This window comes from Lampetra fluviatilis, chromosome 50 (genome assembly GCF_964198595.1).
Source record: "Lampetra fluviatilis chromosome 50, kcLamFluv1.1, whole genome shotgun sequence".
NCBI lineage: Eukaryota > Metazoa > Chordata > Hyperoartia > Petromyzontiformes > Petromyzontidae > Lampetra > Lampetra fluviatilis.
The window spans coordinates 2,040,674-2,068,619 of record NC_136324.1 but is presented as its reverse complement, the minus strand read 5'-3'; the positions used below and the strand labels follow the sequence as shown (position 1 = coordinate 2,068,619).

General features: G+C 44.4%; 1 protein-coding gene across 3 annotated transcripts in view; it reads left to right on the top strand.

Annotated features, from left to right (window-relative positions):
- The window catches only part of LOC144948610 (dystrophin-like), a 639,922-nt gene that overhangs the window by 185,369 nt on the left and 426,607 nt on the right, over positions 1-27,946 (top strand). For 2 of the 3 annotated variants that reach the window (XM_078878206.1, XM_078878207.1), the window contains exons 7-9: positions 2,344-2,516; positions 8,061-8,179; positions 10,502-10,668. In XM_078878206.1, coding sequence (XP_078734332.1) covers positions 2,344-2,516; positions 8,061-8,179; positions 10,502-10,668 — 459 coding nt within the window. Of the gene's footprint in view, positions 1-2,343; positions 2,517-8,060; positions 8,180-10,501; positions 10,669-13,618; positions 13,745-27,946 lie in introns of all 3 variants that reach the window. The other variant, XM_078878208.1, reaches the window with a different exon arrangement.

Here is a 27,946-nt window from a genome sequence, read left to right as displayed (position 1 = left end):
TTGAGCCAAGGCATTAGTTTTATTCAAGAGAAAATGTTACACATAATATCCAGTCCGAGACCAAAAAAAAACCGTGTGTTATGTATTTGAGATTCAATACATTATTATTTTTTGCCTGCGGGAGTGAATTTTCAATTTGATTTTTTAAAAGTGGTGACTGTGTACTGCATAATTGACTGCTGTGTCGGAAGCATTTATTTTGTTTTGCGCGACATGAATCTTAAAGATTAGGCTGCGTTATATTCTAACTGACCCATATTGCAACCTGGATTTAAAACAGTTACTCCTTATCTCGATTACATTTGCTGTCCGTGCAGTGGTACCATGTCTATCTCGTTGTGAGAGTTTGTCAAAAAATGTACGGTTGCAGTCAAAACTCCCCATTAATCCTGACACTGAGCACTCTCTTAAACGTGGTATGTCGGCTGAGTTGTCACAATATTCTCTCGGCTACTATACTGCAGAGAGACCCGCAGACCTGTAGGCCACTTGGGATGGGAGCGGTCGGTGTCGTGTAGCCACGAGACGGATGAAATAGGGTGCTGCTCCGTTAAACAAATTAACAGGAACAAGTACAAAAGTATATCCCTGCTCAGGCAAGCATTGGGTAATGCCACTCTCCATTGGCAATTCTGACCCAGCGATATAAATTCCAAAAAAAGGGGCCCTCATTTAATTGATTTTTGAGGAATGATGGGGTGATGCAACCTCCCAGCTTTTAAACTTTCTACAGCAACAACAGCAAGAACAGCAACTTGATAGCTCCACTGTTATGGGAAGGGAAATATCTCGCCGAGATGATGCTTTTCCAACTGTAGTAACTTCATCTCCAGACAGTTTGGCACCCATCACGAGACCAATCGTGAGAGTCTGGGAGCTCCTGAGTGGTTTACCCTAGGAAGGTGGCATGTGGACCTCCGGGACGAGAACGGATTTAGGCTGTCGAAATATCCAGAGATGAAAGATACTCCGGTTGGAGAAGAATCATCTTGGCGAGATTTATTTTTTCATCCGTAATTATTTTAGATTTTAATTTGAAATCCCAAACATTTTATAACAACAACTTGCATTTATATCATACCCATAATGTTATAAAGTCTCACAACACCGCTGGGTCAAGCAATGCTGAGTGTTTGTTAGGTATTTATGGTGTCACACTCGGAGATGCCACATTTTGTTACACGTTCTCGGGAAATGTAAAAAAAAGAACTACTTCCATTGACCTGTGACACGAAGCTGTGAAAATGGGTGTTGGGCTCCAGGCACAGACAGTCGTGTGCAACACTCCAAGAGACTTTCATCGCTCGCGAACAAACTCGTCGCTGAGAATATTATCAATAAGAACATATATGCACGTTTTGTTTACCCGGTAAATTCACTCTTGAGTGTTCTGCTTTAAAATTTGTAGGGGGTGTTTTTTGCACCACAACCATAAACATTTCAGCTGTTGTTAATTTTTTTTCTGATTACATATTTACAATAACAAAAAAACCCGCAGCACATTAAACCCCTGAATCACAACCTCATTATAAACGTCATTATAAACGTCACATTTTATTATTTGCTGTGCCGACATCACTTAGCTGTTTGCAACAATTGCCATAACACCCACGTGTGCCTCAGCAGTAGAGTGGCTTGCAATGGGAAGGTTGCAAGTTCAAGTCCATCATTCCTCCAGGCCCGATAAAATAGGTACCACTTTGCGAGCCGCTAACAGCGGTTGTTCTATGGATAGACTCACCCCCGCCTTAGGAATGTAGAATTACCACCACTGTCTCAGGGCTGTAAAAATGAGATGAGCATTGCATTCATGTTAATTGCAGTAGGAAACCACTTTGACTCGACTAAAGTGGCTACAACTGTGTTTAATTTTGCGCCAGTTTTGCACTTTCCAGATATGTCACACCGATTGCAACGTCACCGTATTTTCCCACGTGATCGGGCTGCAAGGTCACCTGAGTGCGCGCCGCCATTATTTTCCACTCCCCGTAATCCCTCGCTTAATTACCACAGCAGTCGGCTACTGGCGTGGCAAGCCACGGATATTGAGCTGCAGCAGTAGCGGACGGTTCACTGGCGAACAAAAAAATGTCCCGTTGGCGACCGCTGGGATTCTGCCACACGCAGGGATGACAGTAAAAGGGGCCCAAGGCTGAACACGCTCCGTTCGTGATCACAGTGTACCAGCTCGTGGGGTTATGTTTCTCCCCTGTTGTTGTACGGAGGCAGCCTTGCGTTGGACGCAGTTGCCCGATGTTATGCTGGCTTCGTGCTATAACACCATTTTCCCTGCGCGTGTGTGTGCGCGCGCGTGCCCTTGCGCCCGTTGTCTCCCTCCGCCAGGTAAAGGATGTGATGAAGGATGTGATGGCCGACTTGCAGCAGACGAACAGCGAGAAGATCTTGCTGGGCTGGGTGCGCCAGTCAACGCGGGACTATCGCCCCGTCAACGTCGTCAACTTCACCACCAGCTGGTCGGACGGGCTGGCCTTCAATGCCCTCATACACAGCTACAGGTGGGTGCCAGTGGGTGGCAAGTCCCTCCCAGAGCACATCGCGATGTGGGCTCACGCTCGCTCGACTGTAACTGTCACATGTACCCATCCATACTGCTGGATGGATGGAGGTTGGTGGGGATTTGATCAACTTTTCCCGGATTTCAACTGCCGCTCGCCGGGAGATTAAATCGAATCGGCCTCATCTGGATTGCAATTCCACTGCGCTAATCATTACGCAGTGCCCCGATCTTAAATAAATGAAGATAAAAATGAGATGCTGAACCAAACCGATTGTGAGGAAATGTCTGAAACACACAGCCTGTGTTATTTTGCCTCACTGTTGGTGATGAACACATTTCCACAATAAAATCGGACGAAATTAACATTCGGTAAAATAATGATACATCTTGCTTCGCTGCGTGCTACGTACAGAGTGGAGAACTGCAAATGTCCATGAAATTGCCCATGCTTGTGTCCTGCTAGGCGGTGTTTTTTTTAATTCACGGAGCTGTCCAGCACAGCTGTAACTGCACATGCAGCCAAAGTCTTCCCATGCGTTCTGCTCTGTCCAACGCATTCCAAGCTCTGCAGAACATTCATTTATTCCACGCTTTCACATTTTCGCCCGGCCAGTTTTGTTCTCTTGGAGCCCAGTTTGAAAATATTCCAATTCAGTCGTAACAAAAAACTCAACCAAAAAAAGTACGCAATATCGCGGTCGGTGCTCGAAGGCTTGTACTTGTTCTTGTGGTGACTTACGTTGCCCTTCAAGTCCATTTGGCTGCATTTCACGTGAAGACATCCTACAGCCTCAGCAGGCAATGTTCCCTTGCCATTTTGCTGAAGCCAACCCCTGGGAACGTGGAGTCGTGGGAGATTTTTGGGGGTCCCCTTTCCTTCAACTCGGCACACGGGAGAAAAATCGGGCCGCCAGCTCGTCGCAAAGCGTTGTCTGTTGTCAGATTTTTTTTTTCGTTAGCTCCTGCGTCAACATCACTTAGTTGTTTGCAAGAATGCAAAGGGGTATTAGAACGTTGCTGGATACTGAAATAATGATTTGAAACTTGTCGAATGCTATCATCAAACTCATCGGCCAAATTCAAAGACTGTTGGCTGAAATATCGACTTTTGTTTTGCTTTGTCAGCATCTATTGATTTCCTTGTATTTCATTTGAGACAGTTTTTTAACCATGATGTTGATTAATTGATACTTTTATTATTCTGTCAAAGTGAATGGTGGCCTCTTGTCAAGAGTTATGAGTTATAATTGCAGCGTCCTTTTCATTGTCATCGCTACTTTTTGGAACTTTTCAAAACAAAAATTAGACCTGAGCTGATTGGCACATGTGCCCGCATATAAGTTAATCCGCAAAATGCTTTAGGAAAATGCGAGCAATAATTCCATGGTTTATGCATTGTGTGTACGCAGTGGAGGAGGCTTATTCTTCTTTGTTCCCCTGAATTGGACGCTGCAGGCATACAAAACTCAGCAGCTTTGCGATGCCTCAGCCTTAGCCGATAACTGCGGAGACTTGGCCTGGATTCGAGTGCCGTTCCCGCGTTCGGGGTTAGAGGTGGCGGTCGTCGGGGGATGGCCATGGCGCAGCACAACATAGGGCTGGCAGAAAATAGGACCAGCGGCCATGGGAGTTGTTTTCGTTTCATGGACTGCTTGAACACGTTCTAACCGTAGGTGGTATCCTCTTGCACGAGAGAGAGGCGTTAATGGGAAATGTGCAATGGCGAGCAGTGGAAACTGTTACATCCAGTCTGGGATTTTGGTCAACTGCCTTTTTGGTGACCCTGAAATGTCCCAAAGTTGTCATCTCTAATAAAAACGCCGTCACATGCTATCAAGTCTTTGTTTTAGCCTACAGGTTTGAGACTTCATCCTGATAAGTATTACGTAATTTCCCGCTATTTTCACCTGCTCGCCACAAGTTCCCCACGCACCTGCCAATTTATTATCTATTAAGACTTCTCAAGTTCGTTTTAGCGCTAGCCATTGATGTTTGGGGTCTTTGTATGTATGTTGAACTTCTTTCACACGGTACGGGGCCAACCGTGCTAATCCAGAGGTGTGGCATACCTCCGATTTGGGCCTGTGCTCAGAAATTGTTAAAATAAAAACTAAAATTAAATCCTTTTAGGAGACCATGAAAATGGGGGGAGAGGGGGGGGGATTAGTGCTGGCAGTGAAAATGACATTAAAATGTACACATTCTCCAGAGAAATGCAGTTGGCGGTGATGAATGCAGAATATTAGATGGAGAGATGGGCATCTTGAGGAAAATGTTCACCTGGGTTCAGGGAGTAGGTTTGTCCATCTTGTTGTTCGGGCTCTCTTCGGCAACCTGTTATTTGTGAAACAGCGGGTCACCTCAATAGCACCATAAGGAGCATGCTATAAAGGAAATGCTGTGAATGCATGTCAGTGAGTTTGAAATGCATTTCATGATTTAAAGTGCCGAGTCAACATTTGCAAGAATTGAGGGCAAGAGAGAGAGAGTGTGCAAGAGAGAGACAGCTCATAGGCAGAATTGAGACTATTTTAAAGTATGCCAGGCTATACAATGAGCATTTTTTTCTGTTTGCACTGCTGAGAGGACACGATTGCAATTTGCTCCAGGTAATGGATTTTTACTAAGGGGTTCAACGTGCTCTGCTTCCCAGTTGATAAATGACTACCATGTTATGTAAGAAATAAAACTTTCCGCGAAACGACAGTTTGCGATCTCCAACACAAAATAACATGCCCCTATTTTGGTGGCTTATGGTAGAGATATTTTACCTTGGCAGCATATGCGTTGGATGCTCAGATGAAATGGTGTTGAAGACGCGTAATGAAATCGATATTTCTTCAATGTTGACAAAGTGCCTGCGGTGGTCGCTGGATTTGGTATTTATTTGTAAAACCTGGGCCCCCGTTTATTTATATTTTTGCAAATGAACCTTGAGAGCACCCAAGGCAGGTGCGAGGTTAACAGATAATACACTGCAGTTGAACGTGTGAATAAATCATAATGCATTCTGTTGCAAAGATTTGCCTCTGTTAATACGGATTTTTTTTCTCTCCTTTTTCCCAGAATAATACATTATCCCAAGAATAAAACATTAAAATTGAGATTCATTTTTGGCTTGCTTCAGAAATGTGTGCACATAGCAACGCAGCTATGCTGCATGCAAAGAAGGTGCCAATTCACAGCCATTCCAAATATTATTATAAATAGTTATTGCAAGTGTTACATGAGTGCAACCATAAGTAGTAAACAAAGATGAACTATGTGAGCAGTTTCGATTTAAAGCTGTCGTGACTGCAGGGATTCATCTTCTTGGTTCTTTCGGTAAAGTCACGTAGAAGGGAAATAATAAAATTAAAATAATTTTATTATGTTGTAATTTTATTATTTTATTATTTCCCTTCTACGTGACTTTACCGAAAGAACCAAGAAGATATGTGAGCAGTAATAATTGTTCGTATGCCTTTTTCGGAGAGGAGTGGAGGCATAACTGTTAGTACACTGCACGACAAACACAAACTAAACTTTTTTTATTTGACCAGCTAAGGCCCACTAAGCTATATCGCTTTTTTTCAGAAGTGACCTGGTCACAAACCATAACTCAACCAAGTGGCTCATCACCACGTGGACATTTATAGTAGCAGCCGGCTTCTCTGGACGACGAATCCGACCCACTTGTGTTCCGTACCCAACCACGACTAACGTCAGTGGTTCGTGATATCTTAAGCAGCCCCCCCCCACTTCAACAATACACGCTAGTTAACCAGCGCTGTGAAGTATGCTCAAAGAACCTCCGTGATTTGACAAAGCGCAGGGAGACCTTCATTGTGGGCCTCTGGGTTGACAAAGGGTTGCAAATTATTATTGTACATTTTCTGCTGTCGTAAATCACACGTAAGTAAAACATAAGTGTCAGGCCAATCAAGAGTCGGGTATTAAATCAAACAGGTGTAATTTATCATATTGTCATTCCAATTTCTGTTTTGGAAGACCTGAAGCGGAACATTAACGCTTTGACGGACGGCCGTTAATTTAGAAGCGGCCCTTTCTAAGTCTGTGTCCTCATTTCTCTTCCGATCGCAACCACCAACCGTCTGCAGAAGCCTATAGAACCAGGTCATCAGTGCATCCGGACATTGCACGAGCAGGACAAGGCACGGTGATTTTTTGGCATCGACCAAGCGAGGGACTGGGAGATTGAGAAGCAGCGAATGGGGAAGAGGGGGGGGGTGGTGTCGTGAAAGCCGTGACAAGCAAGCGAGCTTTTTTTTCCGCGCCAAATATTGCTTTTGGCGGACGCTTGCACTGTTATCTCGCGGAAGAAGAATAACACCATGTGGCCAAAGTCCTGTGTGGCACGTGTGGCGGATGTCGGGGGGGGGGGGGACGGTGAGTCGTTCCTCCACGGAAAGGTTGCTCGTTTTCTTGGCTGGCAACACGAGAAGGGGATGCTTTGCATGCTTGGCGAGCGTTGTGTTCGAGGAGATAGATTGCGCTCGCGTTAATGGCCGAGACCAAGTGTCGCACCTCCGCACTGAGCAAAACCTTGCCCGGGGAAGCCACGGCTCGGGCGGATAACATGGACTTGGTTTCAGAATTGGTATCGCTTGCTGACAGTTGCCGTTATTTCATTAAACCAAATTTCTTTTTATTTTTCTATGTATGGGTGTATTTGTTTGTGTATGTACGTAAACCTGTTATAGGTAGTAGTGCATGCAATCAGGAAGCATTGTTATTTTCCTGATTTGAAACGTAAAGATGTGTTTTTGATTTATCGCTTTGTCTTTTGAAGGATCCTAATGTAATGTGTGATAGCACTGTGTAACAAAAAAATAATTGTTCCTGGGTAGTAACTGTTATTTTATAATTGCTTATACCTCAAAAGTACAGAAAATGTCTATTATTCCCCACAAACTTTGCTTTTGTGACCAGGACAGTGATATTTTGAAATGTACCTATTGTCAATGAGAGAACGTGGTGTGCATTTGTGTCATTCCTTCACATAAAGTCCTGGCCACAAAAGCAGTTTGTGGGAAAAAATTGCCATTTTCTATACTTTTGAGGCATAAGCAATTAGAAAAAAACACTTACTACCCAGGAACAAAAATCGTGTTACATAGTGTAATGTTGCCATATGCACACGTGCATTTATATCCCACGGTTACGGTGCAGTGGTTTTATAATTGCGCTACGAACCCAGTGAAATGAATGAGATTAGCAGCTATTGTTTAGTTTCAACATAAACTTAGTTTAGTTTTGAATAGATTCCTGGCCATGGCCAACATCAGTGGTGGGTGTTGTCTGAACCAGTCCTGGTCCCTCCCTAGGTTGACTCAACCTTAAATGAGTACCTGGTGCAGCGTGTACACATCCGCAGTTATGGAGAGACAAAGGCGGCCGGGCGCGTTGTGTGTGTGCCACACCATCCCACTGTGCACCATGCCACCCTTAATAGGCACCACTTGTAGTACCGAACCCCAGCAGACTGTGAAAGGACTTCGCGATGATGTTTTTGTCTTTTTTGTGCATTTCGGAAATACAGGCCTGACCTCTTTAACTGGAAGACCGTTGCCAACCAGATGACGGTCACAGAGAGGCTCGACAACGCCTTCAATGTTGCCCAGGACCATCTGAATATCGCTCGCCTTCTGGATCCGGAAGGTAAGAAGGGCATCTTTAAAATGTTTTTGTTCATCGTCGTCGTAATCATTGAGCACAGGCCCAAAGGCCCATCGAAGAAGAAGAGTTAACGAATGACTTTGCACGGAAGCCTCTTCTGCGCCTCCTTAGGCAGATTAGTAATACGCAGCCATTCGATGACACACCTGCAGCTCGCAGTCTGCAGTCATCACTGCACCCCAATGACACCCATTTCCCCGTGGTCCAAAAACGTTGGCTCTTTAGCATGCACAGACAGCTACACCGATGATTAGTGCAAGAGCTGCCGCTTCTATGGTAACCGGTGAATTTCTATTGCACAGGCTCGCGGTCTGTGTTATTGTTAATGTCCTCTCTCTCGAACCCTTCTCATGGGGAGAAAGTATAATAATAATTGGGGAAAGAAATATATAAGGCGTCTGCCGGTGCCTTGTTATCTCTTGTTTGAATATTTAAGGAGAGCAGTGCCCCATTAATGGTTAATTTGACTACGGTTTGCAGACTCACTAATAGTGCTAATCTGCGGTTTTGAACACATGTATGGAAGTTGGAAAAACAATCTATTGCATAAGGCTATGCATGCTTCTCTAACACCCGCTGTTCGCTGTGCGCTAGGGAGACGAACAGTTTTTTGGATCTGTCTGGTTTTTTACAATTGCAATATTTGCTGTAATATAACAAAAGATCACGTTTAAGTATGGTAATGCATTTAAAGTAACTATTATCATGTTCCTGTCATAAATATTGGCATCTGCAGTGGTATGTACAAAGTGTGGATACTCCCAACTCTTCTAACGTGGAAGAGTAGGCCAAATACCCTATTGAGTGACTCTCTAGAGCTACCTCTAGTGGAGGCTGTTCCGCCAGCAGTGGTCTGAGAGAGAATTGCCAGGGCTGCACCTGTACCCTTTACCTCTTCATAGTTCGTGAGCTCGCCGTTCCCGTGACATATACCACGTGAAACACACACACAGTAAGCTAGCGGTACCTTATATACTCAAATATAATCCACACATCAACACAACCTTTTGAAAATGGCATGACGTTTCCTTGTGGGAAACCCTTCCCTATATCATTAACGCCTACTCCGTTGAGTCATCTTTGGAAGAATAAAATGTTGGAACAAAAACAGAATTGGTCCTAAAATACACGTTGTCATAATAGATCACCTACCTTGCAAAGGCATTTCCTTATTTTCCAATTTAGTTGTTATTCACAGTGGCTTATTTTACGAGCACTTGCAAATTCATGTTGGTAATGCACAATATTCGTCTTGTTTGTAAAATGTTGCTTGACCCATCCCAGTAACAAGAAAAATACGGTAATCAGAAAAATTGTGGCCATTGCACTGTACGCGTGGATTTGCATCAGAGTGTTCTGAGCACGCGGAGATCCAATGCTGGGCCCACCTCAAATATTCCCAGCGGTGCTGTCTCTGTCACGAAGAGACCCGCACGCACGCACACACATGCGCACGTACACACGCACATATGGTGTACACTGTTTATTTTGTACAATGGATTGATTCGGGAGGAATTGGAAATTTCTTTTTATATTAAAAAGGTACAGTTATTAAATCAGAGACATCTTGTGAAGCCACTGACTTCTGATGTGGGATTCCTGGATCAATAATCTTTAGAGTCACATTTATTACTGGCCTATCTTGTGATGCATGACGTTATACTTTTTCCGTGTTAGTCTGCTGCAAAAAAATAATAATTGGTTCATGATTGTTATAAATGCAGCTTTCACAGATCTAATGCGCTAGCAATCCATGCAGTTGACAAACATAAATTTGACATCGGGGGGTGGAGGGGGAGGGGGGAAATTCAATTCGATCGTAACATCTTTTTTTCGCGATTCCAATCTTTTTTTCGCGCTTCCAATCTTTTTTTATTCCTTGTGTTAGGTAATTCATGTTTATCATGAAAACATTTTTAAAAACATAGGAAATAAAACTTATGGTTCTTTGGAAACATTTCAGATCAAGAACTGTTCCTTGAAAATAAAAGAAAGCTGAGATTTCACAGCCGAAAGCTTTTCATTTGTTCATTTACCGGTTATCGTCTAAACACCGAGGCTTGCGGGCGAAGAACAGAGAATGTGAGCACATTACGCGAGTTAAGTTAGATTAAAAAAAACATTTATAAAATGCCAGCCTCAGACCAGCTGGTTCAAGCTTATACATTTTCATGGATATTTAACCGTATAATTTCATGCAATAAACCGGTGTCCTGCAGAATATTTTTTAAAAAGAAAAATTGCAGCAGCCACAGGACATTGTGATTAAGTTTGGCTGTGTGGCTTCCCTCCTCCCGTGCGCAGACGTCGAGACGGCCCACCCGGACAAGAAGTCAATTCTCATGTACGTGACGTCGCTCTTCCAAGTGCTCCCCAAGCAGGTGTCAATGGAGGCCATCCGAGAGGTTGAGACTCTCCCACGGGCAGTGGCGCCGGCCGGGGCGGAGGCAGAGCAGAGGTACACCCACCAGGTGAGCAGAGCTGGGGGCACGCACGCACACTCACGCTTGCGGCGCTGTCGGGCGACATGCCGTTGGTGAGCGCCCTATTAACAGCGTCATGTACAACAGTAACGACGACAACAACAACAATGACAACTAGCCATCATGTTGTTACGATGTGACGTTGATGCCGGTGCGATGCCTGTGCCAGATTAGGTGCGTTTTGAGGCCACGTGACATGGCCAAGATCTCGGCATGCACACACACACACGCGCGCACAAGACAACAACAACCGCTGTTTGCCACTAATTGACGGTGACATCACCGCAGAGCTTCTGCTAGGTTAGGTGTAATTTTGTGACGTGTTGAATGATCGCTGGAAGGTCATGGGTCAACTGACTGAGATTACTGGCAGAGTGGGAATTTTGTACACACACACACACACACGTTCACACATTAACGCTGACACACATTCATAGCCTTAGAGACTTTTGGGATCACATGTGAAGCATGAGAGAATTGTGTGGCCGGTCACCTGTCCAGCCATCTCTGTCTTTCTATTGTCATACAAAGCTCAGGCCATGTTCAGACACTCCCTACCACTTGTGTGGCCGGTCACCTGTCCAGCCATCTCTGTCTTTCTATTGTCATACAAAGCTCAGGCCATGTTCAGACACTCCCTACCACTTGTGTGGCCGGTCACCTGTCCAGCCATCTCTGTCTTTCTATTGTCATACAAAGCTCAGGCCATGTTCAGACACTCCCTACCACTTGTGTGGCCGGTCACCTGTCCAGCCATCTCTGTCTTTCTATTGTCATACAAAGCTCAGGCCATGTTCAGACACTCCCTACCACTTGTGTGGCCGGTCACCTGTCCAGCCATCTCTGTCTTTCTATTGTCATACAAAGCTCAGGCCATGTTCAGACACTCCCTACCACTTGTGTGGCCGGTCACCTGTCCAGCCATCTCTGTCTTTCTATTGTCATACAAAGCTCAGGCCATGTTCAGACACTCCCTACCACTTGTGTGGCCGGTCACCTGTCCAGCCATCTCTGTCTTTCTATTGTCATACAAAGCTCAGGCCATGTTCAGACACTCCCTACCACTTGTGTGGCCGGTCACCTGTCCAGCCATCTCTGTCTTTCTATTGTCATACAAAGCTCAGGCCATGTTCAGACACTCCCTACCACTTGTGTGGCCGGTCACCTGTCCAGCCATCTCTGTCTTTCTATTGTCATACAAAGCTCAGGCCATGTTCAGACACTCCCTACCACTGATGTGCATGGTCAGCAATTCAACCTTGGGTCACTGGGATTGTATATACACACATATGACACACACACACAGACACAAGTCAGATACCTCCCATCTAGCCATATAGTCTCTTGAGGAAAGTCATCTGTGTGAGCACCTTTTGAGGCTAACGTGGTGCACGAGGGGGTGGTGTAGTAAACACCTTGCCCAGCCACCTTTGTCTCTCCAGTGCTGACATTTACTTGCCATACTAATAAATAATTAACAACCGAGTCGACCTTGCGGAGGCCCAAGACAAGTTTGGATGCCACGTGTCACTTGTGTTAGCCTTGGCTGGGAATGGAACTTCTTGCCAGCTCTGGCACAAGACGAATATCCCCCTCGTAGCGCTAACAGGCATTTTGGCGCATGCGCTATTAGAGAGCGTCCATGAAGGCCGGCAGGGCACACGACCGCCTTCGTCTCCCCAGTGACGATGATTACACATGGCGCCAGGCACTCATTTGAGGCCGAGTCGACCTAGGGGAGGCCCAGAACCGGTTGAGATAATTGGCCTAGCGGATGTGCATGCTCAAAGACTCACACGAGCTAATTAGTTCGCGTGCCATGCACGTGTGCGTTCACGTGAAGGTTTCCCACCCATTAATACGTACGCACACGGCACATTCACCCGTGGACCTTGAAACGCGTGCGGTGTGTATGTTGGCAGCGTTGCGTGGGCTCCCGTGGTGTTTGATCAGCAGTGCCCTCCTCCTTTCGATGTCACACAAAGCGAGCGTGCATGCCCAGCACACACGCAGAGGCATTGGCGTACTCATTAGGGCCGCAGACCATCAGTAGATTGTGACTCACACAGATATAACAAAAAACGCTTTCAGACAAAAGACAGGCAATATGAAACTAAGTCTTGGAGAGTGTCCAGATGATTTGCTTGACTACTAAGTTTACAATAATTGGGAAGACGTCCACTGTGGCTACTGTTATTCCAAAAAGGCTTCGAGCGACTAATTTACTGCTTCCGTTCCCATTTTAACTTTCCTCATTGTACTTTGGAGTTACTTGTTTATGTGATTGCTACCGTTGTCCCAGTAATGCGCCGAGATTGCGACAAGAATGGATTTTGTGTTAATCCCACGATTGTGTGCCATCCGACTTTCAGTGGCTGAAGGTGAATGTGTAGAGGTCCCTCCCCTCCCTCCGTAATGTAATTTCATCCTCGCTCTTCGTGAGCCCACGGACGGGAGCGGATTTGGGCTAACGAGAGCAGCTTGAAAGCTGCATTTATTAAAAATAATAATTTGAAGTGCTTTAGCCACCCAATCGTGCGCTTTGCCTTGAGCACTTCCTCATCCCTTTCTAATTAATTTAGCTTCAACTTTCACTTGTTTTTCCGGCTTTAATTCTAAATGCTTGCCTAATGTACCTCCAGCAGTGTAATTTTCAGGCGCTCATTTTCTGGTGAACACTTGCTTTATTTATTTATTATGCTTTGCTTTAATGTCCCCTTGTTTTCTCCCTGCAACATTCCCATTCATTTCACCCTCCCCCACGCATTTCTTCCTTGTGCCTTTTTTTCCCGCGCTTTGCTTAATGCTGTTCCCCTGCGCCCTCCACCCCCCCACCCCCCTTGCCATATTCCCCCCCCCCTCTACCCACCCCCCATTTCCCCGCTCTCCTTTCCCCCATGTTTCCTGCTTCAATCTCCCTCTCCTCCCACCTCTCCAGATCACGGTTAGCCTCTCCCAGAGCAATGTCACGGCTTCCCCAAAACCTCGCTACAAAACCTTCCTCTACGCGCAGCAGGCCTACGTGCTGTCCCCCGAGAGACAGAGGCGGGGCCTCCCGTCGCAGGTGTGTCCCCTCACTCGCTCCGCTTAGACCGATAGGCGAGAGGCAGAGGTGCAGCCCTGCAATCGCTCGCCCACGCCGTTGCTGCTGGAAGGGCCTCCGACCAGACAGAGTGTCTAGGGAGCCTCCACTCTGTGATATTTGGCCTACCCTTAAACATTGGCCAGACGTCTTGGAAGAGGGTGGGAGTACCTACAATTAACCCCACCAAAAACACCTCCGATTCGCACGGTTGGCTACTAATGGTGCGAAACAGGTTCAACATACATACATACATGCTGACGAACCTGCTGATCGATATACACATTGAACTGTTGGGTACGCAGAGGTGGGTGGGGAGAGGTGTTCTGAACCTTGCCCATTATTTCGACTGCCACGCCGGGAGATCAATTCGAATCGGCAAACTTTGGCTTGCAAGCGCAGAGCGCTACCCATTACACCACTGTTGTAGCATCCAAGACGACCGATACCCCAGCTTGCGCACAGGCACACGGAATTCTTGTTGACTTCGCACACCTCCACTCGGCGGCTAACGCGCACCCTTCCCCTGCGCTCGTGGCTAATGAAGCCACTGTCGTTCATGGCGAAACAATTGGGCCTTATCAACGGTAAAAGAACGGTCCACATGAGCAGCCGGGTGATGCAGGGGTGGCTCAGTGGTAACACTCGTGCCTCGCAACGAGAAGGGTGTCTGATTGATTCCAGACTTGGTGGGGGGCCTTTCCTAGTGTAGTTTGTACGTTCTCCCCCAGTTTTCCATGGGTCTCCTCCAGGTTTTTCCAATTACCTCCCATAGCTAACCCCCCCTATGTAACCATGTGAATGGTATTGGCCACACATCCCAATTATAAAATATTACTAGCGAATTAGTCAATTGAGATTTTGAACGTGCGGCAAAATCGCCTTTCGAGACAACCTTCTGACTCCGTGAGGCTTCCCTTGGGTAAACAAGTGTAATTATAGCGTCAAATAATTACAAATTACAAGTATTACTCTCTCTATATGTAAGCTTTACAGCCACACGTCGTCCGCGGAAGACAACGGGTTATCAGATATTTTTTTTTTCTCGTGAATTTAAATCGTTTCAACATTTCCTGCAGCGTACTCAAAAGGCCGACCGCGGAACAACGGAGCCTAGTGACGCAGTTGCATTGCGTCGGTAATTGAACGTGGTCCTGTCCCGGCTGACAATCTGATTGACAAGGACCGGTGCCCTGATTTGCGCGCACGCACTTGTTCCCGAACCTGCTGGAAACCATCTGACGTCGTTTAAGCTTCACAGCTCACCCGCGACAACCTGCGCAGTCGTATTACTCTGCACGAGCAATTTACTCGTGGCTTAATATTACAATGCAGTTCATAACATACATCCAAGTAATTAATTTTTTTATTGTGACAATTGTCCTTTTTTTAGTGTGGTATATTAATAATGTCTTGTGATATAACATTAATGTTACGAAAAACCATAAGACTAACTGCCTTTCCATAGCTTGAAGGAGATGCCTTGCTGAATAGAGTCCAGACCTTGTACACGCTGAGATGACCAAAATCCTTATTTGCGTTTCGTGATCCAGTTTGTTTAAGCTGACCCCAATATTGAATGGTGATTCGTGAAGTGGTCCAATGCATGTGCTTAACAAAACAAAGTGTTGTATTTGAATGTCCCACATTTCTTATGTGTCTCACGCTTGGTTTCCCCAGGTCACCCATCGTGGTATTGTGCCTGTCGCCTAACAAAGTGATTGGCTTTTTGGGTCGGCTCCCACAACACTAATTGGCAACTTCAAAACGAGCCGCTAATGTACACATTTTTGTCCCATAGATTCATTTGCAATTATCCTCAAATCCACAAGTGCACCGAGTGCATCCAGAGTGGACGATGTGTTGTGCATGCACATAAACGGAAATCAATTTTGACAAGATGGCTTTGGCAGAACATTTCATCTCTAATCTTATTATTTAAAAAAAAAGATCGAGGCGGAAGAGTCGAGGATGAAATAACTTTGGGGTGACTTCTTTTCAACATTTTCCAGAGCAATCTACAGTCAAGTTACAAACTTTTTTAATGGATGTAATACACTGGCCTTTAAATAGCAGAACGCAATTTAATGTCGCATAGCATCACGTCACCACCATCACCACCAAATCACCACTGTCTCATATTCTCATACGACGATTACGTTGGAGGCTGGATTCGGTCTTCATGTAATTTTTGCTCCCAAAGTGTTTAAAATTTTAAACGACAAACGGTCACCTCCAATTAATTTTTTAACCCCACCCACCCCCCCCCCAAAAAAATACAAAAACCAAAGGAGGATAATTTGTCATGCACAAGGCGTGCCTTCTCTAAAAATAAACTCGTTTGAAATGTCCTTCGGTTGCAGCTGTGGGGTTGAACGCATTTTCCACTGCTCTCCGTTATAATTGTGCAGAGGGCAAAATGGGTAACCTGTGTTTGATGGTCTCCGAGTCATATTACTCTACACATGCATACTGAGGCAATCACCATTGCAACCCCCCTCCCCCGCCACCTCATTTTTTTCCATATATATAGGCGCTCATAGGCATTCAATATTTAAAAGAATCGGCCAAAAGCTATTTCACACATGCATTTGCTATGCACACTCGATGGCTTAACTATCCGCGCAAAATATTACATGTGAATAGCATTTATATTACTGCATCACGGACGGTGAGAGGATGGCGGTGGCTTTGGGAGGCATTCATCCAACAATGGATTGGTCATGGCGGCTAATGGATGCTATAGTATGTGCGGTGTCCATATAGGTGTCATCTGCTATTGAGAAATTCTAATTACATAGCAGTCCCAGAGAGGTAAAAACCCTAAATAAAGAATCCCCAGTATAGCCTTGAACAGACTGTTGGTGCAAATGCTGTTAGCGAGCACCGTATGAAAGGGCCGGCATGGCACGCGAGGGGGTGGGTGGCCAAACACAATGTCAGGAGGTACTCATTTGAGGCTGAGTCGACCGAGGGGAGGCTCAGAACCGGTACAAAAGTTTGCCACTGTGATTGCGCCAGAGCCTTCCCTCGGGTATGGCGAATCGGGGCGACTGACCTGGGCCCCGTGCTTTGGGGGGGGGGGGCACCCGCTTCGACGTCATAGTGTCAGGAGTAATACTTCCGGTTTAGTTTGAAGGCGTTGTGGGGCCAACACCAACACGGTGTGATTTGCCCTGGGCCCCCCACCGACCCCTATGGGCGGCCCTGGTTATTGATCGTGAGTGGGAATCGAACTCGTGCCGCTGGGCTCGTAAGCACAGTTGCGCTAACCACTGCACTGCCCGCTGGCTCCCCCGATGTCCACAGACACCTGGTCTTGTAAAAATGGTGGTTGTACAAGTCTCGACGCTCTCCACCTCCACCATGGCACTGTTGACGCACCACGGCACACGGAGGTTGAGAGAGTGGCAGGTCTTCGCCAGAATCTCCCGGCTGATTCTTTTTTCGTGGTTGTTACGCGCTTCTGGAGATGTTCGAGCTTATTCATTCTCATTTTTGTTTTTCCGCACGCTTCATCTTCCGCGTAACCCCCAACATCTGACCATGCTCTTATAACCACCCTTTTCCAAATGTATTATATTATTTAATAACACAATACACCTTTGACCGATCGCCGTTACGTTTGGAGATTATGTTAACGCTTAAATATAAAACTCGTGAGAATATTTGCTTGTCACATGGTCAGATTTTTTTCGACAATAATTGTAACGTGGGGGAAACGTTCACGTGTGTCTGGCCAGCTGACTCCAGTGGTAGAGCAAATGGCTCGCAATCAGATGGTTGCAGGTTGACTCAGCCCATCATTCCTCCTCGGTTGATAAAAACAAGTACCACTCTGTGGGGAATTTGACAGAGGTTGGCCTATGGATTGCCTGCCCCCGCCATGAGAACATGGAATGTCCTACAACTGGCTCAGGGCTGCAAACAGGGTGATAAGCACCATCTGACCGGTCATTTGAGCAGGACATTGCTTTTGACTTTTTAACATTTTCTTTTATTTCCGTGTTTTTGTTGAGAACCTGCGCTTCGCTTGCGCCTTGCTCAAACATCCAGAAAACATTTCATGGAAAATTTTGTCAATTCAGAACTTGAAAAACGAACCCTCCGCATTATAGGTTTGTTAGTAATTAAAAAAAAAGTTTACATTATCAGAGATAGTTATATCGCATGCCTGCTTTCAGACATGAACATATATTTGTTGAATTGCAAAGGAGCCACTCAAACTGTTTTTAATATTGAAGACACATGTATGTGGAGGAATTTCCATTATGTGGCATGCATTATTTTTTGTATTTCTCGCCAGGCTGATTTTAGCTTACGGGAGCCACTCCAATACCCGTCGATGTCTGGGGTATTGTGAGTACAATAAGGCCTATGGTATATGCTGAGCATGGTGGAATGTTTATCACACCGGACTTTGCAATCCAGTGGTCACCGGTATGAGCTTTCAGCAAGGCAGTTGAAACAAATGGCAAGTTTAGCAAATCCCTCCCCACCTTTCCCCTTCATCCGGCAGTATAAATGGCTAGTCGATTGGCAGGTCGCTTGTCAAAGTCAGAATATCTATTTATGCTGAAGGAGGAATCCGATGAACTATACAACTCTTTTTTTCACAGATGTCCAGAAGTGCCTGGGGTAAAAGTGCATAGTACCATTTGGGTTGCTTCCCACCTCTTCAAAAGAATGATTGGCTGAGGGTGGAAGAGTAGGAAAAACGACCGAATATCGTGGACTTTCTAGAGCTCCCTCTAGTGGAGCATGTTCCATCAGCAGTGGCTTGAGTAGGGAATTGCAGGGCTGCACCTTGAGCTTACACACCTCTGTTTGGAGCGTTTTGCCCTGACTAATGCTGTCCTCTAAATGGAATGTGTGGTATATATGTATGTTAAAGCACTGCGGGATTATGAAGTTTGAACGCACAATTGCTTAAATTGTCGCGCAGAGAAAAAAAGTTCCTGCATTTGTGTGCATCACCATCAAGCTAAATTGCTCCAAGAAAATGTGCAGCTTTGTGTTTAATATTTGAGCGTTATCCATTACGGCTGAGATAGTTAGGGCTGCTGTGTTGTGTATGTTTGTGTTGGGGGAGACCATATACGCACGCTCATAGCGTTACATAATATTAGCACGTTGTCGGTGAAATGCCACGCTCATTAAAATTATGGATTTTAGTTTCCTTTTTACAGACCTGCACTATTGTACTTCAGCATAATGTACCAATTTCACAGGCGGGCACAACTTGCTCGAGAGAATCGTGATTTGCAGCGATAATACGCTACTTCACGTCGCAAATGTTGCCGGCGTTTCGTTCTGGTCGTGGTTGTGAGGTCATCTCCAGCAGACATCGCCACATGATGGGGTTACAACCCCACTGCTGTGTCGCAGGAGGCCTTGGGCTGGATCGCAGAACAAAACGTGGTGAAACATAAACATGTTACGTTCAAATCGGTCGTTTAAATTATGATCATCCGTAGCTAGCTCTGGCCTGAAAAAAAACAGACAAAAACAAAAGATCGCTTACGAGGCTTACACGAATCTGAAATAAATTACAAAGATGCAGTCGCCCACTCGTGCTTAAAAGTCTGGACCAGAGCGCTACCATGTGCTCCAACCTGTATATATATAACAGAGAAAGAGACAATTGTGCAGTATAGCTGGTAAGACAGGTAGACATTGCTGCACTGTAACACCTTCACAATCTGAGCTGTACTCTGTAACACCATCACCCTGTAAACTGCGCTCTTAACCTGTAAGATCACCCAGTTTCTTGGCAAGGGATTCTACTTTGTGCCTCCCGCGTGTCTTCGCCTTCAGCGCCTGTCACAGTTTTTCACTCACGGTCTCATTGGGCATGGGTCCCAGAAAATTACCTGGCTACCCAAGTGGGTTCGCGAATTCTGAAAGTTTGGGAACTTAAATTTTCGGGATAAAAATATAAACCCAATGCTTTTGTGCCGAGAACAAACCGACCTTAGGGCAGTGGAACGCTGCTCTTGTATAGCAGAGTTCAAATCTGCCACTGCATAGTACGAGCAGATTTTTTAAAATATATTTCAACGGAGTATTTAAGTATTTTAATGAAGGTACATAATGAACGACATAAATGCATACCCGTTATGACTTCATTTATTACCAAAGCAAGATATGAAATTTGTATTACAAAGTTGTGTAATATATATAGCGTACTACACAAGCTGTAAGTTCCAAGCTGTGAAATTGCTTGGGAAGATTTAGAGGGTATAACAGTTTCAATTCATATGTGAACAGCACAACAGACCAGTTTCTCGTTTAGAAAATGGAATTCGAGATGGTAAAGTGTTTATTACATACCTTTCCTGCTGATTATTCGGCAGGAGGTATGACATTTTTAGACTTTATATTTCTTTGCATAAATTTAAAAAGTATTCCGCTATTAAAATACAAACAATGCTTATTGCAATGTCTATAGCCAAAGTTGCATAGCAATATTCAGATTATTAAACCAGTTTATTTAAGTCAGGGCAGATCCAAAATATACAACTTCACTTGAAATGTGTAATATTTGTGGTTGGAAGTGTAAAAATAATTGTAAAAAAAAAATACCAACATATGTTGAGATTGGTGAATAGATATTTAACATTTCATCTCAAATTATTAGTTAAATCTGACCGTGGTTGCGCTTGGTTGAGAGCGTAATCAATGACCGGGTGGGATACTGCTCCAAATAAAGATAACTTAGGCTTAATTAAATTACACTAATGCATAGGTCAATATCCACGTTCGAAAAAAGCAAACCTCTTTACATCGAGTCTTCAACAGAATGTTGCTGTAATATGGCTGGTGCATTGATTTATAGTGGTTATGGTTCAGCCGATGGCCACTCACGCAAAACATTACAATTCTACTTTAGAATAGACAGCATTGCCATTTATTGTTCAGGGCCTTTACGCGAGGAAATATTGCAAAAGATGGTCAGGAGAATTGTGACCAATCGCCCAAAATATATGTGCATGTTTTAGAAAAATACCCACACATATATTGGCCCGTAGTTGTTTTTTTTGCTACACAAGCTTTACTACCCGGCTTCGCCCGAGACTTGGATTCTTGTCTTGGATTAATACACGCCCTACGCGGAGGGTGGGGGGGGATGCGTGACGTCCGCAGGCACACTGCTGCCGCATGCGGGTGACATCACAGATGTGACGTCACCGCTCACTTGCCGTGCAATATATAATATCCATTATTGCGCCCCCCCCCCCCCCCAAAATACAAAAGTCTATTTTTTTACTTTTTACATTGTGTACAGTCTGGAAGCTACCCACATGCCAAATTTAAAGTTTGTTGCATCTTGGGAAGTATGATAAACAATTTGAACAGACACACATATTCACAAATTTCCTTTTTATTATGCTACATAATGCATACATTTTACATGAGCATGCGATATTGACAACGTGCATTGCTCTAAGCGTGATTTTCTTTCATAAAGCACTCTTCACGCAAAGGATTCCAGCTCAAAAATAAGTTAACTCAAACAAATCAGATTTTTGGTCTCACATATAAGCTTTTATTGTGCTACTGTTTCTAAATTGGGCGTGGAATTGTATCCTAGATGCAACACACGTATAGCTGCTTGCTTTTACATTACTTCTGGAAGCTGCCAAAACATTCAGCATTGGTTCGTCTCAAGGATGCGATGCAGAGCATAAAATGTAGGTGTCAGCAGTTCCTGTAAATTTTAAAAACCCAAGACTACTCCCTTCATAGTTCTGACCTTCGTTGTTCTTGGGCCTGTGAGTATCAGGGCCTCATAAGTGGTAAGAAACGGACATGAGGATTTTCTAATGTATTTATCGGTATATTTTTATGATTCTTCAGAAGAAAAGAAACATTCTGATGGTTTATTTTGTTATAAATCAGGGCAGGAATAACATGTACTTTGCTTGCAGGCACTGTGTAATGGGTTGCAGGAGGCTAATACCGCGTAATCATTTGGTATTAACTTACCAGCATCGCAGGAGGAAATCTCAGTCGACGTGCTGTTGCAGGCTCATTGTTTATTTATTAGACTGCGCATATGGGAAATTTTGAAAACAACGTTGGTAGTATGTGGATGTAAAAGTTCGAAAAACACGGTGGTACAATGTCTAACTATTAAAAAGGAGAATGCTGAAAGGGGTGATACACTGCAACATGCGGGATTTTTTGCCAGGATGTGCATTGGTTGGGCGGCATGGTTCCATTTGGATTTTCTTATGAAACTAAACTGTTGTTATTTTACCAGGTAAGGCCCACTGAGCTATGAAACTGATTTTTCAGAAGCGACCAGACCACAAATGACAGCTCAACGGAGTCGCTTATCATGTGGAAATTTACAGCAGCCAAACACTCTAAACGCACATTGTTGATTTGAAATGTGGGGGGAAAAAACCGAAGGACCCGGAGAAAAATCCACGCGACCACGGGGAGAACATGCAAACTCCACAATTACAGGGGCCTGGCTCTGGATTGAACCCACGAACTCCTGCACACCAGGCGAGGCAGTTATCATCTCGCCACCGCGGCGCCCCTTCCATAGTAGATGCTGCCATCGTGGTGTGGTGGTCTGCACACTCGACTTGCGATGCAGAGTTAGCCGCTTCGATCTCCCAGCATGGTAGTCGCGCCACAATGGCTGCCGGAATAATGACTCCCCCCGCTTGTGTCCAGCTGTATAAATAAAAACACCACAGTCAGTCGGTCGGCACCTTCCTGTGTGGTGGGGTAACGTGTCGGTAGTGCTCCCCACCTCTTCTGAGATTCTTGGCCAGCGTTGAAGAGCAGGCCAAATACCCTCTCAAGGGGTGCTCTCAATCTTTCTCTAGTGGAGGCCCTTCAGCCAACAGTAGCACAAGTAGCCAATAGCAGCGCTGCACCTTTACCAGTGGAGTGTATTGTTTGCTGAGCATCTCCTTGTTGCGGCTTGTGCAGTTTGTAGATATGTTTTAATGGTTTGGGGATGAGAACACAAATGAAAATGAATTGTGCCTTACCCGTGGCCTCCGGTGGCAAAGGACTAATTGCTTATCCTTAATTCTTTCTCCGCATTACTGCCTAATTGGTTTTTATTGCTGTACAGACCCCATTTTGGTGCTCAGAATGTATTTTCATTTATTTTATTTTCGGGATTTTTAATATGATATTTATAATTGGCCCAAATGTGACTCATTCCCCATCATGAACACATTTCCTTCTGCCAAACAAAACAAAATACTTCATACTTGCTGCGCACACAGATGACCCTGAGATAAGTGCACGGGACTGACTGCAAAACTATCTCTGGGTTACAGAAGACAAGATGAAATCTCGCTGCATATTTTGGTATTGATATTGCTCCATTAACCGTTCCAGTGAATTGGTTGCATGCACGTCAAGCTTCCTGAACCTTCCAGTTGAATGCATTTCCTTTAGTCCTCTACCCATTAAGCTCAAGCTGTCTCCATGCTATCCGATCTCGAGCTTTCTTCTTCACTTCACTGCACGTTTCCCCTCTCTGCTTTCAAGTCTTCAAGCAGAATATTTTGTATTCTTCTGCCTCTTTGTCTCTTTCCCAATATCCTTCCTTCCAGAAACATTCTTCAGAATGCTTTTACTTTAGAGAATGTGCCCCCCCCCTGCAAACATCACAAATTTGCCTTTTTCTGTATTGTTTCAATAGCATTTATCTCCATAAACATGCTCTAGAAATTCCTCATAATTCTTTCTATCCATCCAATATATTATTTACACTTTGTACCACATCTAACACTTCCAGACCTTCCAATTTATTTTGTTACATTAAATGGCATAAAAGTGGTCACATACATCATTATCATATTATCAGTGTCATAATCATGATCAGCCCTGGTCTATCCGATGCGTGGTTGAAGGTCCTAGGGCATGGCCATGCCATCCGACACGGGTTTACGATGCCACAGTTAGTCTGACTTTAGCAAATGAGCTGATGCCATCACCTCCGATTAGCAATGGTTGGGTGGGTACGTACGTGGCAAAATAAGTTAAACATATTGTACGTACGTACATGCATCACGCGCATCTTTGCGATGGTCTTCCCCTTGGAGTGTTCTCTCCATTGGCTGCCAGTTCGTCACCAGCCTCATCCATCGGCCGTCATTCCTTCTGGAGGTGTGTCTTGGCCATGCCCACTTACTTTGATTCACAGGCAATGTGACGTCCCTGATTGGTTCCTTAATCCGTGTCTTCCGCTGCGTCCCAGTGTGATTTCCGGCACGCTTCTTTCTACGATACTTTTTGTGTGCTTTTAATGTTTGCGTTTAATTGCCATCGCCGCTGTCCACATTTTTGATCGGCATGTCATAGAAGGCAATGTGGAAAAGTTGCAAGACGTCCTCCTTAGGCACATTGACACGTTGATCTTCATGGTCAAATTCAGTTTTCCAAAAGCATGGCAAACCTGTTCCCTCGTTATCTCTTTACCTTGCTCTCGGTCTGCCTTCAAGAATTGCCCAAGGTTTACATAAAACACGACAGACCAGGGGCTATATTGTAATATTCAGATGATTATATTCTGCATGGAGCGTGACGGTCTTACAGACTCGTAATGACCTCTAATAATTTATTTCCATTAGTTGTTCTCATTGGAGACTTATCTTTCATAAATTAGTTTTTTAAAGGTCACGTGAAATTACCACAATTTAGTATTTTTATGTATTCAAGTCCCCACGGTCATATTGATGCAGATGATTGTGATTCTGATGAACTGTTATGAGTTTAAATACAGTATATATTTTATCAGATTTTTCGGGGGAAATTTCAATCCATTCGCTTCTATTTAAGAATAGTTTTGTTAATCCGGCTATGATCCAGCTTTCAACAAATAAAGTGACTGAGGCACATTGGCAAATGGTCTTCTGTTTTTATTGTTCGAGAATTGATTAGGTGTCACCCTTGGGATGTTTTGCCACTGAATCTGAGGCCGACACAATGTGAGGGCTTCATCTAAAATGTGATGACATGTGCCTAAAATGTAAGAAACAGAAGTAGGTTGAGAATCATACAATATTAAAACAAAATATAATTACGCCATGTTTTTGGGTAATTTCAGCTTATGATTCCGTACTGTAAAATAATGTGTTTGCCTCTGGCTCTTAATAATGAGCAGCGATTGATCTATGACTAGTTTCGAGCATTTGCATTCTTTAATATGAGGCACATTTTGGAGTACTGTACATCGTTCGATTTTCATACTCTGCTGTATTTGAAACTCATTTGCTTTGAACGAGCAAATATATTAAGGTCGAAACTAATTGCTGGGCGAGACAGAGCGCCTGACCCCGCCCACTTGCTCGATGTTGTTTTCAGGATTTACCATATATGATAGCGAAATAAAAGTTTTAACTAAGTACATTTCAACGTCTTCATTTGATCTGCACATTCACGGTGAGCAGACTGCACAGTTCGGACGGTGAAATTAGGCGTTCGTATTTCTAGGGTTGTCTTACTTTCTGCCAGTTTCCCTTTGTCTGGCCCAGCCCTGCTCACATTTTTTTTGTATTTTCGGCTTGGCAGACGCGTTACGTGGTGCGTCGGATTCCTTACCTGGTCGTCATCACGGCCGAATAAAAAAAACGCAGATTGAGAAAAAATGTTTGCTCAGCGCGTGCGACGTGGGACCACAAATGTATCGCCGTGTTAAAGCGCAACGAGCCATGGCCAAACTTGAGTCCACGTGGACGGGATCTCTGACAAGTATGAATGCCCCATTTGTAACCAACACAGTCCACGGGTGCTGTGGGATCTGACATTACGCAGTGCTAGGGAGGTGACAAAGTTACAGGCTTTAGTTCTGCACGGCTGGGGATCCTGATATGTCCTGCCTCTTGTGACCTGTGTGTGCAGCAGGCGCGTAGCGGTGCATTAATTCAGCCGTTGTTGGTCGATTCATGCGCTCACGATAACATGCATCGAATTGTGTGTGAGAATTGATTATCTTACAATTGACGATAATTACATATATATGTAAAGGATACACTGGTGTTACATTCAGGCTAATGAGAACATAGTTGGATCATCAAGACAGAAGGAACGAGAAGGGAATGATTCAATTGAGGTGGTAAAATTGGGAAGAGAAACATAGTCGACCATTGAGTTGAATTGTAACCTCGTATTGCGACAGTTCATTGAATCGCTGGGGATGGGTAGGGGAGTAGTGGTAGGTTGTGTGTACCCTTACATGCCTCCCTTTGGAAGCTCATGCAGATTTCATGGTGTTCGTTGTTAGTGTCTTACCAACCTAGATCCCACGTGTCCAAACGTAATGCTATGCCCAATTCCCAAATTCCTAAAGGTCAATTATTTAATGGGGCACCATGGTTGCGAGATGTTAACTACCTCGCCCGGTATACAGGACATCGTGGGTTCAATCTCGACCGAATTCTTTATATTTGGGGTTTCCATGTTTCCATGTGGACACGTTGATTTTTATCCGGGTCCTCCGGTTTTTCCCTCCGCATTTAGAAAAATGCTTTCAGATTATTAAGCCACTTCGTTGCCCCATTATTTGTGGCCAAGTCGCTTCTGAAAATAGCTATATAGCTCAGTGGATCTTACCTGGTAAAATAAAAATAGCTTAGTTTAGTTTGGTAAGATAAAAATAATTGTTTAGTTAAAAAATATCCATTTAAAATGTTGTTTTACCCTGGAAATTTCACATGATGCGGATTCATTTTAGAATATTTAAGAACTCTGGCAGATAAAATGTTTCACCCTTGTTAGACAAAGATGGTGAAAATCAAAGGAACAAGGACAGGTCAAGCTTGCTGTATTTAATTGGAAAGCTTGGTTTTCATATGTTCAATGGTAATGTTGGCCTGATTACAATATTTTCCAAAAGGCAGTCAAAGAATATTGAGGTCAAGGCACTAAAGTGATAACGTCATCCAGTTGGGGTAATTTAAAAAAAACTGTTCATAATGCTTCGGCACAAGTATAACAGTGGCATTGTTGATGTATAATGGATGGAGGATATGTGTGAATCTGCTCGTAATTTTTTATGATCTCATTCACATGATGTTTTAATCACACTTAATGTGCCGTGCTTAGTGCCACAATTTGTCACTCCTGTGTGCAGCTCTTGCCAACTCTGAAATAGCCTTGGCTTTTACAAATTCAAAATTAACGTACAGGACCTATAATTGTAAGTCAGGTTATTACCGGAATGTTGGACACATCACCAACTTAGATGGCGTGCAGTTCAGCTCCCCAGCGGTGTAATCCATAATATGGCATTTGCATTCATTTTAACGGATTACAGTCAACATCAGGGCAAGTGTAGTGATAAGCAATGTGGTTTATGTCGTGGCAGTTTACATAATAATCGAAACAATTTACAGCCCTATGTCAGTCGACTGCTGAATATAGACCTCTCCGAGCCGGGCTGGAGATAACGGGCTTGTTTGATCTCGCTTCAACGCGTTAAGTCGGCGAAGCGAGTTGGTGAAAGGGAGGGGGGGAGAGGCCGAGGGACCGGTTCAGACTTCACTCGCCGTCGCTCATGTTGTGAATTGTACTCGGGTCACTGGGTTCATCGCACAGTGTACCAACCGGTGCACCCACCACTCTCTAGGGTGGCCGTTGACATAGTGGCTTTAAATGATTATTAAGCACTTTTGCGTTTGAATGTAACACTCGGGCATTTGCAGCACCACATTAATGCCTTGTGCCCCCTTACTCCTTGAAAATGTCTGTATGCGCTGATCGGAGGTGCGCGGAGGGGGGGGGGGGGAGGACATAAAACTGAATTAAAAGTCCTGGAAATAAAAAATGCATCCAAGAGGGTGGCCACCGGAGGAGATGGAGCAGTGAAATAATTTCACGTGCAGGCGCTGAGTGGATTTTTACATCTTGGTATCGCGCAAGGGTGGCCGTGGCTTGGGCAGACCTTCACCCATTAGTGCATTGCTCATAGATGCTGCTGATGATAATGATGTTGATGATAATAATGAAGATAATGATGACGATAATGATGATTATAATGATCATAATAATGATGATGATGAAAGTAATGATGATCATGATGATGATAATGGCGGTGCTGCTGATGCTGCTGCTGATGATGACGATAAAGATGATGATGATGGTGATGATAATGATGATGATAATGAACTTCCTGGTGTGCATTTTTATTTGGATAAACTCAAGAGG